At 37.1% G+C, this 13065-nt stretch overlaps 1 protein-coding gene across 40 annotated transcripts in view; it reads right to left on the bottom strand.

The window, feature by feature from the left end:
- The window catches only part of LOC135076983 (modifier of mdg4-like), a 351682-nt gene that overhangs the window by 274641 nt on the left and 63976 nt on the right, over nucleotides 1-13065 (bottom strand). Inside the window, exon 5 of one of the 40 annotated variants that reach the window (XM_063971525.1) lies at nucleotides 7238-8569. The exons of 36 other annotated variants lie outside the window; for them this stretch is intronic. In XM_063971525.1, the coding sequence (XP_063827595.1) occupies nucleotides 8184-8569 (386 nt within the window). In that variant the 3' untranslated portion in view covers nucleotides 7238-8183. Of the gene's footprint in view, nucleotides 1-7237; nucleotides 8570-10345; nucleotides 10606-10939; nucleotides 11185-12075; nucleotides 12961-13065 lie in introns of those variants that run through there. 3 more of the 40 variants (XM_063971552.1, XM_063971566.1, XM_063971542.1) reach the window with 3 other exon arrangements.

Raw genomic sequence — 13065 nt, 5'->3', positions numbered from 1 at the left:
GTCATACAAGTAATGTCATTTTTTTACGCAGTCGCTAGCAAGTACACCTAACGTAAACTCATGGTAAGGACACTGATGGTTGATGGTCAATGCAAATTACATAGAAACATTTTTTCTAATGACCTAGCCACGCAGTCTCAAGGAAAGCTCACTTCGTTATACATCCTTCATGATAAACTCTACTGATTAATCATTATTTTTCACTTTACTCTAATAATATCATTACATAAAATACATTACATCTTAATATATTAATGGAAAATAATTTTAGCAAATAACTTCTTAAACAGGCCTATATAACTTTATCCTATTTTTCCACCTAATTAAAATACATTATTTTTTTCTTAATTTTCATTTTTCAACAATAAAATAAAAATACTATTCAACATACTGACACCTTTAATATTCAAGCTGTAGGTCTACCTAAATATTGTACATTATATAAATTTCAACTTTTTTAATGAGCTATTACGAGTAAATTAGCAATCAAATTTTAGGTAAAATCTCTTTCCGAACTGAAAGTTATGCAATTTATTTTCTTCTAGATTATTTACACACATCAAATTGTTAAACTAAGTCAACAAACATATTGTACTAACTCTAGTCTTATTATACAGACATCTTTATTTATTATAACCTTACCTAATCACAGTATACTAAATCTGATACAGTGCAGGCAAATATGTATATCGCGTGGGACTGGTTTCCATTATGATTTGCCACGCGTCACGTCATTATCACTTCGAAAAATATCATTAATGGCATTTAGGTACGCTATGCAGCGCTTGCGCATAAAAATGTGTCATAAATGTCATAATTTCAAATTTCAATCACACACGTCAGGGCCAGCTAATTCAAGTTTCATTATAAAGACTAAAAAAAAAAATACACAAAAGTGATCACACGAAACAAAAGTATTAATAAGAGTAGGCGCACACCGTTGATTTTTAGTTGGCCGATAGTTGTGCCCGATTTCAAATTGTATGAAGAATCGGCCAAATCGAATCGGCGTAGTGTGCGCACTCCCATACATGCCCATACTGATTAACTGCCCGACTAAACTATCGGCCGATGAAAAATCAACGGTGTGCGCCTACTCTAAGAGTGCAATATTCATAATTAAAAATACGAAAGGTAGAGCTATAAAAACGTGTCAAGTATTTTAATGTGCAAAATTGAGGTGCTGATAATATAGGGTTATTCACTTATCCCCTTTGAGTCGTCCCATCAACAGCGAATTGTGAACTTTCCTTTCGCAAACCCACTCAGAATTTATTCAAATCAGATCACTAAATAGGGGTTTGTGGATATAAAGTACACATTCCCCATAGATGGAGCAAGACGGGGAAAAGTGTAATAATCCCTAGTACAAAGACGTGGACAAACTTAACCTTCATTCGTTGTGGTTCTTCCAGTGAATTGGCCCACTTTTAACTTGGTCCACTCTATGATCCTAGAGAAGATTTTGGTTGATTTGGTGTTTAATTTATTAGTAAAAACATTGAAGGTGGGCGCAGTTACTCTGGAAGAAAAATTAAATCCACCGACTTGACTTGCAGCGGTGGGAACGAGAGGTGGCAAAAGTTCCGTTAGTAGAAAGAGGTGGTTCTCTAATGGTTGAGGACGAGAGGTGGCAATAGTCCCTTTAGTATAAAGTCGTGGTTCTTTAATGGTTGTGCCACCCGTTGAGCTTGACCAGGCGGTCGTTGACGGTGACGGCGATGCACCTGCAGCCGCTGCTCTTGCGAGCTGTACAGCGGTGGGAACAGAGGTGGAAATAGTCCCGTTAGTACAAAGAGGTGGTTCTCTAATGGTTGGGGACGAGAGATGACAATTTAGTCCCTTTAGTGTAAAGTCGTAGTTCTTTAATGGTTGTGCCACCCGTTGAGCTTAACCAGGCGGTCGTTGACGGTGACGGCGATGCACCTGCAGCCGCTGCTTTTGCGAGCGGTGCACTCCCACCAGGTCTTGACGCGCCGGGTCAGCTTCTTGATGAACCGGTAGTTGCCCCACGCGATGATTGGGTTCCCGAACCGCGTCGTCTCGAACTTCAGCGCACTCTTCAGACCTGGGGACAAAGAAACGTTAGGATTTGTAAAAGGGACTTAATCTACATGCTTAACCGAAATTTTGTAACTAGTCTTAGTAAATAAAATATTATAATGATGGAGCATGCGATATAAATAAAAAGCTTTTGGAAAATCATCTATTTCAACAACATTACAAATTATTTTATTAATGATTATGGTTAGCGCTCATTTTGACGATGACGTCATCTACGGTGACAGCAAAGGCAGAGCATTTGATGCAACTCCACCTCTTCTTGTTGCTATTCATCCTCATGAATCTGTACCTATAGGGTTCAGCCACGAGCACAGGATTCCCATATGCACTTTTCTCGAAATGATAATTCAGCTCAGTGTCTACAACCAGACATAATATTTGGAAAAATTGTAGATAAAATAAAAAAACCACGACGTAAATGCTTTTTTACCTTAAGTAAAGTGAACAAATTCAATAATTTCTTTAGACGGTGACAATGATGATGATAAACTTTAAGTAAAACACAAACACTTAGCATTAAAATTATTCTATTTTAACAATTATGTTACTAAAATTGATAAATTAAAAAAAATTGTAAATACAATATCAGTGTGTATGTGAAATGCTCATTCGAACTATGAGATCGTCTTCCGTGACCACGAACGCGGAGCATTTCTGGATGGTCTTGATACAGAGCCACCTCTTCGTCTTGCCATTGGCCTTCATGAACTTGAACCTATGGGCGCCAATCACCAACACAGGATTCCCAAACTTGCTCTTATCAAAATAATAATCCATCTCTGCAGCTGAAATAAAGTAATCCATGAGGCATAAAGAACTAGAACTGATTAATTATATTTATCTAGACTTATTTCTATCTCTTAGGTAGGACATATTAACAAAAATATCAATACTGAAACAGCTTTTCTTTATAAAGTGTATTAAGTAAATGAACATTTAAATAAGATATTATCTTATTAAGTTGGACACAATAACACAGATAATTCACAAGATGGCAAATTAAACTATCACTTCTGAACATGTTTCCTTCAAAAACTCAAAACTTCAAAATATTTGTTTTGAATTTTCAAAAGTTATCTAAAATCACTGTTTTAGTTTTTACATTATAAAATCCAGTACCTTCTATAGCCATAAAACTAACCTGTACCATACAGTATTAAGAGAATCTATATTAAAAATATTTAATATTCAACAACTCTTTGTAAAAATACAAAAAAGTCCAAAGTAATACATAAATAACGACCATTTTGCGAATGTGTTTTGGGCTATAAGTATTTTTAATACTTTATTTACAACAAAAACTACAGTAACACCACAACTGACATAAATAACGTATCCAAGTAACACTATTAAGCCTTGTGTCCATTTGAGCAGGCTCAGCATGGGGCGTCCACCCACATGGTGGACCGATGACCCCATAAAGATAGCAGGAAGGCGCTGGATGCAGGCCGTTACCAAGCGGGCGATGTGGAAATCATTGGGGGAGGCCTATGTTCAGGAGTGGACGTCCTGTGGCTCAAATGATAAATGTTAATGATGATGCTCAAACGAATGAGCGACACATTTGGCCGAGTCCCTCATTCGTCAAAGCATGCTCAGGTGGAAGGCTTAGACTAGGCGCAGACCATCGATTTTAAGTTGGCCGATAGTTGTGCCCGATTTTAAATTGTATGAATAATCGACCAAATCGAATCGGCGTAATGTGCGCACTTCCATACATGCCCATACTGATCAAATGCCCGACTAAACTATCCGCCGACCGCTGAACTAAAATCAACGGTCTGCGCCCAGGCTTAAAATATATCATCAACAATGATTTTCGTCAGTGGCTGTGTTCGTCAGACATGGCCACAATCTTTTCGTTCTCCGTGACGACGAAAGCGTTGCAGTGGGTGGTGGTCTTGATGCAGCGCCAGCGTAGCCGCTGCTTCTTGTTCTTCTTCACCGAAGCCAGCTTGTACCGGTTCTCCCCCACTATCAACATAGTATTCCCGAACTTGCTCTTCCCGAAATAGTAATCGAGAGACTCTAAAAGATACATAAGCATCATAAAAAACAGTTTTGAAAGACTACAATACATATTACATAATTTACATTTTCTTTCTTTCTTTTCAAAAATCTTCTTCTCCTCTCTTCTACAACAGCTGAGTATTCGTAATTCAGTGTTTCGTCCCACAACCCTTTCGTCGACGAATCACTGAATAACAAAAATACTTTTGTTTGCGCGAATCGCCCCATTGTATTTATTATAAGTACAGTGAGCAATGCAATGTTAGTTTCGATATGAATAAAACACAAAATAACGATTTGTGAACTTTATCTGTATCAAGAAAATCAACAAATATCAACAAGTATTTTGTTTATCAAATGTAATTCCGAGTCCTTGAGATCCCCAACAGTGTCGCGAAATGGGATGCTTGGTATTGGAGTCGTTACATTTGACACAATTCTATTTTTATATTTTTGAAAAAGTTTGTCATATTAGCTGGCAATATACTGGCAATCGTGTTTGTCTTCTCTTTTTATCGCATTATTACTAGTAGTTATTAGAATTGCTTTACAAATATTTCTATGTACACACCGCCAAACGATTGAATTATCTTTATTTTTTCTCTCTTTGTTAAATTTGTAGCCGCCACGTACAAGAAGAGAATTGCCTCTTTGTGACTTCATTATATCAAAATCAATTAGGTTATGTGAAGTTGGAGGTTCTGGTTGTGATATTTTCATGTCTACAAAGTTCGTTCGTTTCACCCAAATGACGTTCACTGCTGGACAAAGGCCTCCCCCAAGGCTTTCCATAACGACCGGTTCTGCGCTGCCTACAAAGTAAAAAAATATAAATAAAAATTATATTCCATATTACAGGTGTAATAACACTGTGAGATCATAAATCTCGTCACTGCTATCCCTTACGCACACGTCAGTAAGCAACTACGAACGAAGCTCTCGAAATACTGTTTAGATACAAAAACCAATAGTGTTGATATTTCAATATTTATTAGAAAAGGTTTTACTTTGTGATAAAAAATTAAATTGATAATAATTAAAAAAATATTTTGCTGATATTTGCATGAAGAAACGTAGTATTTTATAAATTTAGTGGTTCGTCCCAATGGGCCGAAAAGGACGTGGGACGAAGCACTGAATATTCTGCCATATTGTAATGGGTATTTATATGACAACTTCCAATGAAAATGTATTGAAGTTACAAAATATATGCATTTAATTAAATAAATAAATAATTAGCACTTCAACTAATAGAATACAGAGGTATTTACGGAAATTTATGTTTAAAGAAACTCAATTTTAGGGCGAAATCTGTCAATCATCATTTTTTTTATCAACAATATTATCTGACACTAGCTGACCCGGCGAACTTTGTTCCGCCTTAATGGCAATAAATAAGCAGACTTTTTTTTAATTTCGAACGGGATAAAAAGTATCCTATGTCCTTCTCCTGGCTCTAAACTACCTCCCTGACAATTTTCAGCTAAATCGGTTCAGCCGTTCTTGAGTTATAAGTGGTGTAACTAACACGACTTTCTTTTATATATTATATAGATATAGATGATGACGAACGCTTTAATCATGGTCATGAGAGCGAATAATGCCCAAAACTTCTGTCCCCAGGGTTCGGATCCTGCACCTACACGACCTCTTAACACATATCCACGATATGGCGCCGTCCTTGCCTTCGTAGTTCTTGTGGTAGTTGTGCCCGTTGTACGTCACCGCGACCGAGCCCTTGGTCGTCTCGAAAAATGTGCAAGGGCCTATAAAAATAAAACAAAAACTATTACGCCGATAAACAACAAAATATAAGCTACCCTAAAACATAATTTCCCTAAATAATTGTATAAAAACGAAAAAATACTTTGTACTTAACGCGATTTTTTTGGTACAGTCTGGTAGCATGTTTTGTTAGCATTATTATAACCACTTTTATTAAAATTTATATTAATTTAATAAAACTCCTTTTTTGTTGATAATACTGTGAATAAATGTTTTATAATAAGGAAAAAAACTCAATGGGATGAATCGCAGAATGAAAAATAAAATATAATGTATTTTATAAATTAAGTAATTTGTCCCATTGCGACGAAAGGGTTGTGGGACGAAGCACTGAATTACACCAGTATCAATAGGGGGTTTCATCAAATAGTGGATATGTAAATAATGATTCAGATAAAATAGCTCTTTTGAAGATTTATTTCAATTACAAAACACTCGTTTAATTGGCATTCACACCAATAGAAAATATACATAGATATTTTCGGATATTATTTATGTTTAAGGGCAAAAACTGCACACAAATATAATTTATTCTAGCTCCTAATACTTGTTTAAATAGTGTAATTGGTACTACCGTTCTATTCATAAATAAATAAATAATTACTTCATCAACAAAATTATCTGACACTAGCTTTCCGCCCGCGGCTTCGACCGCGTGGAATTTTTCGGTTTTTTATATAACCTATGACACTCAGCAATAATGTCGATTTCTATTGATGAAAGAATTTTTAAAATCGGTTCAGTAGATCCCGAGATTATCCCTTACAATTTAACAAATATACAAACACACAAACTTTACCTTTTTATAATATTAGAATAGATGATGACGAACGCTTCATTCATGTTGATGAGGGCGAGAGATGCTCAAAACTTCTGTCCCCAGCGTCCGGATCCTGCACCTACACGGCCTCCTAGCACACAACCACGATATGATCCCGTCCTTGCCTTCGTAGTTCTTGTGGTAGTTGTGCCCCTTGTACGCCACCGCAACCGAGCCTTTGGTCGTCTTGAAAAATGTGCAAGGGCCTACAAATAAAAAAAGTAATACGCCAATAGAACAACAAATAGAAGAAATTTCAAAACCACATTCCCAAATTCACAAAATATTTTTTTAAATGCAGAAATACCGTATATGTACTTACTTTTTGGATAGGAATCATATAACTAGAACTTTCTATCTGGTGGCATGTTTTCATTTTTGCATAAAGACATAAATATCGAAACCACTTTTATCGAGATTAGCTTACCTTAAATATCAATGCGTTTCATATTTTCATATCATATAGGTCAGCGTAATGGTGGCTCATTATGTTTAAAGACACATTCGTTTAAACTTCCCGCTTTTAATTGTTTTTAATTAAAAGAAAACGACTTTAAATATAAGCACATAATCATATAATAAGGGAGCAATCTATAGTAAAAATAACATTTTATATACAAAAACAATCCAGATTACTTCATAGTAATATTAAGTAGGACATTCTTAACTTTAAAAAATATAATAAGGCTCATATATCTATTACAAATATCACGAAATTACGTATCGCGTAGAAATATCACCACAAGCGAAGCTTCAGAAACCTTAGCGGAGTCATCATCGAAATATACAAAGATTTTAGAGATCAACAAGCTATCAGAAAGACTAAACACTAAATATATTTCCTATCAACGATATACCTAATTCAATTCAATAACGAAAACATGATTTAAACTTAATTGACAACCTTCAAAATTCATAAATATATTGTACTAGTAACTATAGTAATTAGAATCATTTATTATACTTGTCGCCAACCTAATTGTAGCATTCACTGTTACATAAAGGCTAGCCTTTTGAAATGCAGCCGTTTTGTAATACGTTGGCATTAAGGAAAAAGTATCTATTTTAGAAATATCTCTGTAGTGTAAACCTACAAAAGTGTGATTTATGTCTAAACCTTGCCCACCGAATTATAAAATAGAAACTTTTTAAAATGGCCACCTGTTATATTATTATGTTTATACGAGTAAAATGAATTGTACAATTCGGCAGCGACATGTACAGTACACGGGTATATCTGGTGTAAAGGCACAAAATCTCGGTGTATCGGAGCTAAATTGAGTAAACTGTATAATCTGACTAAATATCCTAGTCATACTATTAGTATCTATTTAAATAATTTAGAATTATCTGATTTCAACATAGGCTGTTTTTTATCCAAGCCCGGGATTTTCAGGAAAATAACGTGTGAGTGAATTCCGAAGCAAATTATTAAAACCTATCACATTTTCGTCGCAACGTCTAGTGCTGTCAATTAAATACATCACAATAATATTGCTATAATTTACGGATCTTTCTTGACTTCGGGGTTGGGGGGTCGCAGCCAAAGGTCCGTTTTGGGCAGGAGTCGGGGCAAGTTGAGGGCTTGGAGGGCAAGGGTTGCGGCGCTGGGGGAGGTGATTGGGGAAGGCAGGATGGTGGGAGGGAGGGGCATCCCTCTGGGAGGCCTGAGCTGGACAAAGGCCCCGTTGCCGTAGCGGGCGTGGGAGGGAGGCGCGTGGTTGTGCTCGTCGCCTGAAGACACCAGCTTGCCCGACATCATGCGGACCCGCGCGCGACACCCGGTATGCTTCGACGAGCAGTAGAAGAATCGCCCGCCCACTTGAGAGTATGTGTATCCATTTAGCACCAATATGTATTTTCCTTTCTCCGTGGGTATGAACTGAACATCTGGAAAGCCATTTTAGATTAGTAATAGCTCTTAAAGATGAAATATTACGTTACCATAAATCACAAATGGAAATAAACTCAGGGGAATCAAATCAAGGGAATGCTAAAAAAATCACAAAATATAGTAGTCATGTATGAATTTTGTTGTAACATGGTAAAATCTTACAGAAGAATATTATTTTAGGAGATTAAGTTTAGATAGAAAACTGCTTTTGAGCTTCAAAAACCATTGCGGCCAGTTGGAGACTAGAAATACTTGACATTAACTGAGTAGTTTTGGCATTCCGTAAGGTGCTGTAGCTTTAAGTAATACTTTATACTCGTACATGTTTAGACAAAAAATCCTATGTTTCATCTACAACACTATGTTTTACCTCCAATATACATATTCCTACAGTTTTTTTTAAATATTTAGTATAAGTATAATTACATATAATATAAGGACAACAAATAACTTATCCTACATAGACTAGATGAATAATATGTACTAAATTATCACGGGTATAAAACTTGAAATGACTAAGTAAATTGTCCAATACAAATTATGCACTAAAATTAAATTACTTAAAAAACCCAGTTTAGGGAAAGTCACATCATAATGTACTATGTGTGATTATGTTGGTTTCTAACCCAAAAGTGATCTTTTCCAATGGTGTGGATTCGCATATTGCACGCCCTCTTGTTACACTTCCATGAAATCCTGTTGCCATTTTGATAATTCTTGGAGAAACGGAACCCCTTGTAAATGACCATCGTCGTCCCGTAAGCACTATAGGAGTACTCCAATTCCACTGGAATTTCATTAATAGTTACATAAATCAAAATCAATAATCAATAAAAATAGCTGATTTCATAAACAAGTTGAACATTTTTCCGTTGCCTTTGAGTAAAATCTTTTTCTGTAATTTGGAACCACAAGGCGGTTTATATTTCATGGTGTTTTTAAAACAAGTTAAGGAAACTGAAAACTTTCTGTTGGATATTATTTATTCTGTTACTTAAAACTAACATTTTGATTAAATGATTAGCAATATCATTGATTTGATTATTGATTTGCTTAAACTATCATAATAATACATTTATCGACTTTTTCTCATATATTATAGAGTAAAATACCTATTGTGCAATCTGTGGTGGCGATTCACTATTATTCTCACTCGGTATTGTAAACCTTGTTCAAATAGAAATAGGTTCAAAAAACTATGTACATAGATAGAACACTCTTCACTACTCCACACAAGACAATAAAGTGATATCTTCTAGACAACCTAGAGCAAAAGCTTTACGCCCGTATTCACAAACGATGCTTGCTTAAGTGAAGCAGCAAATCGAACGCACAGTTTTAAATAGAGCTCTGTGATTGGTTCATGTGTCACCCTGTGCGTCCACGCGCACTGTAAGACCTCAGTTTGTGAATACGGGCGTTAGTATATGTATAATTTTTAACTAACAATTCTCATCAATCTTCGGATACATTATATTATTCATACACCTGCTTTTCATTTAAACATTTACAAGTTTTGATGTGATAATTCTTCTTCTTCTTAATCGCTTCGGTCGTGGTCACGTTGAGGCGTTCACGTCGGTTGTAGAGACGTACAGCTCTTCGCACGGGGTCCCGTGCGTAGTGGCGAAGGTCGATTCGCCAAAACACCAGGTGCGATTGTGGTCAAATACCTGCCTTGTCTAGCATAAAAAAAAAACGTACTTCGCTAAATCGACCTTCGCCAACACGTACGGGACCCCTTCGCGGGTCACGATGTAATAAGAAGTCGTCTTTAAATCACGTATCTACAGCTTAATGTATTTTCCATCCTTGAACAGGTATTTGGGGCGTGGGTGCGTGTGCACGGTGTTAGTGAATTTGATCTCTCCAGTCTCATACCTGCGCAAGCGAGCTGGACACACCTGCTGCGCCTTGGACGAGCACACCCAGTGATTGGAATAGTTGATTTGCGAGTACGTATACCCGTCGAGCATCAAGAGAAACTTCTTTCCTGACCTCGTTGGTATAAATATCGGCCCTTCGCCTGTACCTGAACACAAAATCAAATTGAAATGGCTCTTATTTTTCAAGAATCGGTTTGTTAACTCCGGTGAATTGAGAAAATGAGAAATACATACATAAAAGTTCCACGAAGAATATTTATTGATGGACTCTACCACCATAACCGTATGTGACACATAGCTTTTAAATATTTTTTTAAAATCTGGGCTTCTAGATAAAGTAATTATTCGTAAGATGTATTTCACAAACATAGCAAAGCGATCACTACATATCACGTCACGAATGTTACTTTTTCTACAGTGACAACTAACCCAAGAATAATCGAAAATTCAAAAAAATATTAAACCTTTTCTGAATTTTCTGTAGTGTGAGAAATACTACATTTTAAAATACACTCCGTTATTGCAGATGTATTTCGGAGGTGGATGGTTGTGGTTTAGGTTGACTCGCTCCAAGATCCCATGCGAATACCGCAGCTTGGCGGGGCATTGCTGCGCCTTGGACGAGCACAGCCAATGCGCGGAGTAGTTGATCTGTGAGTACGTGTATCCATCCAGCATTAGGAGATGTTTCTTACCACTCCGAGTCGGGATCATAATCGGTTGTTCTGCGGAAAATAAAAGCTGTTGGAGAGAAGACTTTTATGAAAGGTATCTGATGAGAAATCTAAAAGGGCAATAGAGGTGTAATTATAAAAGTTGTAAGTTGTAAGTACTTGTTGTTTATTATCAGTTGCAAAGAGCTCACAAGATAGGTCTCCGTAATTGATGTTTACTGTCCGTGGTGTATCTCTTCTTAAAGGTCACTTAAGCTTTTTTCACTGGAGGAAAGTCTAACCTTAACTTCGAACACCTCCTATATTCTGATTAATTTCGTTGGGGGTCTAATGACAATTTAATTTTCCCCCGGGACAAACTTGACCTTCACTGGTTGGGTTTTTGTTGACGGTCAAGAAATCCTGGCTACACAGAAGTTGCAGCGGTGAGTACGAGGGGTGGGAATACTCCCGCATCAGTTGGAAATCTTGACATATTTTCCACTGTCAACCACATATTTCGGAGGAGGGTGGTTGTGGGTGTCAAAGAGCTCTATTTGATAGTTATCGAAGCGCAGTCTCGCGGGGCATTTACAGCGGCGGTACGAGGAGCACAGCCACCGAGGACTGTGGTTGATTTGGGAATACGTGTACCCGTTCATCATCAGGAGATTCTTATTGCTGCGCCCAATTGGAATCAATACTGGTCCTAAGGAAGAACGTAGATGGATGAGAAAGAAGTAAGATGTATAAAGCCTTCTCACGTGTCGACACTTTTACTGAATTTTTACTCGACTACGGCAAAGCAAAAGGAGGGTTATAAAACTCTTTAATTGCAAATGCAAAAGACTCCATTTATAAGTCTCAGGATATACAAGTGTATGAATTTCCTCATTTTCCTCTCTATACGTCTTCGTCTCAGATTTAGTCGTTGACCATTGTGTAGAAATAAAACAAGATGAAACTAATTGATGTACTTATATTTCTTTATAAAATCTAAAGCTTTCAAATAACAACATAAACCATTAAGTACCACATATCTACTTAAAGTAAGATAACATTTAGATGAAATGTCCTGACAGGGCAGCTAACCAGGGGTAAGGGATTAATGAGTTGATAATATTTTTGACAGTAGGTAAGGTCGTATGTGACATGCCCAGATGCATGAACGATGGAATGTCAACCTCATGAAACAAACTACACAGTCGAATTTGCTTGTCTTACTAATATGCTTGTCTTAATAATAATGCGTTCAGCGGGTAGCGGTCAGGTCATAATGAACGCAGCCTGCATCATGTATGAATGTTGTTCAATATTGCAGAACACATGCAGTGTGGGAAACCCTTAATAGAACACAGTCAATATTTTTTTAACTAACCAATGTCATAGGGCTCGCGAGTAATTTTGTCCCCGTAACTGTTTCTTTCGTCACTCGTACCAAGTCCAAGGAGATGTATCTATGGAGGTCAGCGACAGAAGGCGACAAAAGTCACCCGTGAGCGCGAGCCTTTAGAATAATTTCAGCATTTGCATTATTTTATTGCTACTCCCGATTGGCATCATTAAGCCCACACACCAAAGATACCTAAAATACCCTAGACGTATCCGTATTGACTCTCTTTTGTATTTTGATATACTGGCCGTCCTTGTATACGTATACCGGGGGCGGGTGGTTGTGGTCGGTGCAGACTCGTTTAATGAACCCCTCTTCGTACCTCAGCTTCGCAGGGCACCCCTGGGCCGTGGAGGAACAGATCCAGCGGACGCTGTAATTGATCTGGGAGTATGTATACCCGTCCAGCATGAGAAGGTGCTTCTTACCACTGCGAGTCGGAATCATTATCGGCCCTATGGGAGATAAAGATTTAAAATCGTCGGTTAGCAATATTCGATTGATAGACAATTAATAGAATTATTAAAACAAATGAAAGCGTCTAATCCAATATTTGATCC

The sequence above is a fragment of the Ostrinia nubilalis genome, chromosome 12 (assembly GCF_963855985.1).
Source record: "Ostrinia nubilalis chromosome 12, ilOstNubi1.1, whole genome shotgun sequence".
Taxonomy (NCBI): domain Eukaryota; kingdom Metazoa; phylum Arthropoda; class Insecta; order Lepidoptera; family Crambidae; genus Ostrinia; species Ostrinia nubilalis.
Note: the sequence above shows the minus strand (reverse complement) of the source record. Positions and strands in the feature narration are given on the sequence as shown.